The 1,639-nt window shown below is 42.7% G+C and overlaps 1 protein-coding gene across 1 annotated transcript; it reads right to left on the minus strand.

Annotated features, from left to right (window-relative positions):
- Window positions 1-262: 262 nt before the first annotated feature.
- LOC115673621 (uncharacterized) lies at window positions 263-1,574 on the minus strand. The gene has a single exon (XM_030595833.2). The coding sequence runs from the start codon at window positions 1,328-1,330 to the stop codon at window positions 638-640; it is 693 nt and encodes a 230-aa protein (XP_030451693.1). The 5' UTR covers window positions 1,331-1,574; the 3' UTR covers window positions 263-637.
- Window positions 1,575-1,639: the final 65 nt, after the last annotated feature.

Genomic DNA, 1,639 nt, shown 5'->3' on the forward strand with positions numbered 1-1,639 from the left:
GTATAGAAGGATTTTAATAAATTACACTAAAAAGACTTTGAAATATGAAATTATACTTTTGAACACCCTCAAAAGCAAGAAGCTCATCCCAACCAACATACGGAATTTGTCAATTGTAAATGGTATCATAATCCAAAGAATTCTCAATCCTAATCCGCACTGGACTTATCAATTTAAGAAGGCCCAGATTCTTCGTGAATTGGACTGCCAGAGACACATCCATAGGTCAAGCATACTCAAAAGAAAAATAGAAGGTCAACCCTTCAGAAATCATACACAATCATATGAACTTAATGGAAATTACAAGAGTTCAACCAATCCCAGACACATAGCACTGCTCTTTTCCAACTTCACAATGTTTGGAAAAGTTACAAATCATTATCCACATAAAAGCAAAAAAAGAAGAAGCAAAACCCAATGTTTTAATCCCGAATGTAATTACTTAAGAGGCTCGGCTTGAGCCATTTCATGAATTCAATAACCCCAAAGATGCAATTCAGACAAGGACCACCATTTGCAAACTCAGGAACCAGAACTTGTGAGCCGAAAGTTTTATTCTTGATCATACCTTTTCTCATCAAAAGTTGAGACTTGAGATGAGCATTTCACTTTCAGACTTCAGGTGGGTCTTAACTCTTCACTTAGAGGAAAAACCCCTCCCACCACCACCTCCACCGATGCTCGAAGTTGTTCTGAGCTTCTTCTGGCCTCGGGAAATATATTCCTCAAAATGAGCATGCCCGGTATCCGTCGTGGACGAATGATCCTTCCCTCCGCCAAGATTTGACATGGACCTAATCTTGAGCCACGTTCTGTTGATGTAGTCGGTGAACCTGTGGTCCATATCATGTCCGCTTCTCTTGCTTTCTTGATCGACACTCAAAGTGCTCTCCAACTTGGGCTTATTAGCTCTCTTGTGCGTTATTGTAATTTCATGGACACTCCCGACTGTATTCGAACCTGGATGGGTTTTCTGCAACCCTGAACCCTGAACCGGCAATCCTGGTTCGGTAACGTCTGCTCTTGTTGCAGATTGTCCAGGTCCCTGGTGGCCCGGGTTCTTCACCGGTTCAGTTCGTGCAGCAACTATAGCCACTTGATTGTCAGGAAAATTTGAGGTCGAGGACTTTCCTTCACCGTTTTCAAGAACCAACGTGATTCGACGACCGCCTTCTGCTTTTGACTTGATGCCAGGGACCTTAACGGAAGGATCGGCCTCTGACTGTGCAGAATTGGGGGCCTCCCCACCCCTAGCTATCCGACGAATAGCACGGAATATCTTCTCACATATTTCAGAACAACGTTGATCACAGTTCTCGTTCTGGTTCATATTCAGTCGGGAACAGAAGGAAACAAAAGAAACGGTAGCGTTGAGTTTTGAAGAAAATGATCACGAGGTGAAGGGTAAGTAAGGCTCGTAAGGCTCTGGACTCTGTCGAGTTTTTATGCCGATGGCGTGGAATAAGGATTACTTAATAGACTAGTTCTCATGATCCTTGTGCGAAAAACCAAGTAACTTTTCTTTTTTAAGTCGTGCATAAGTCACGGGAGAATATGAGGTGAGATTCCCATATAGTTTTCGTGAAGAGTTTGGCTTCATTAACTTTTCCAAGTGATTCGACGACTCGTGATTGAATCC

This window comes from Syzygium oleosum, unplaced genomic scaffold (genome assembly GCF_021117445.2).
Source record: "Syzygium oleosum isolate NSW1041296 unplaced genomic scaffold, Sole_v2.1 Sole_v2.09, whole genome shotgun sequence".
In the NCBI taxonomy this organism is placed as follows: Eukaryota; Viridiplantae; Streptophyta; class Magnoliopsida; order Myrtales; family Myrtaceae; genus Syzygium; species Syzygium oleosum.

Excerpts from the sequence above, each read along its gene's own strand:
- LOC115673621 (XM_030595833.2), bottom strand. The coding sequence starts at position 1,330 with ATGAACCAGAACGAGAACTGTGATCAACGTTGTTCTGAAATATGTGAG.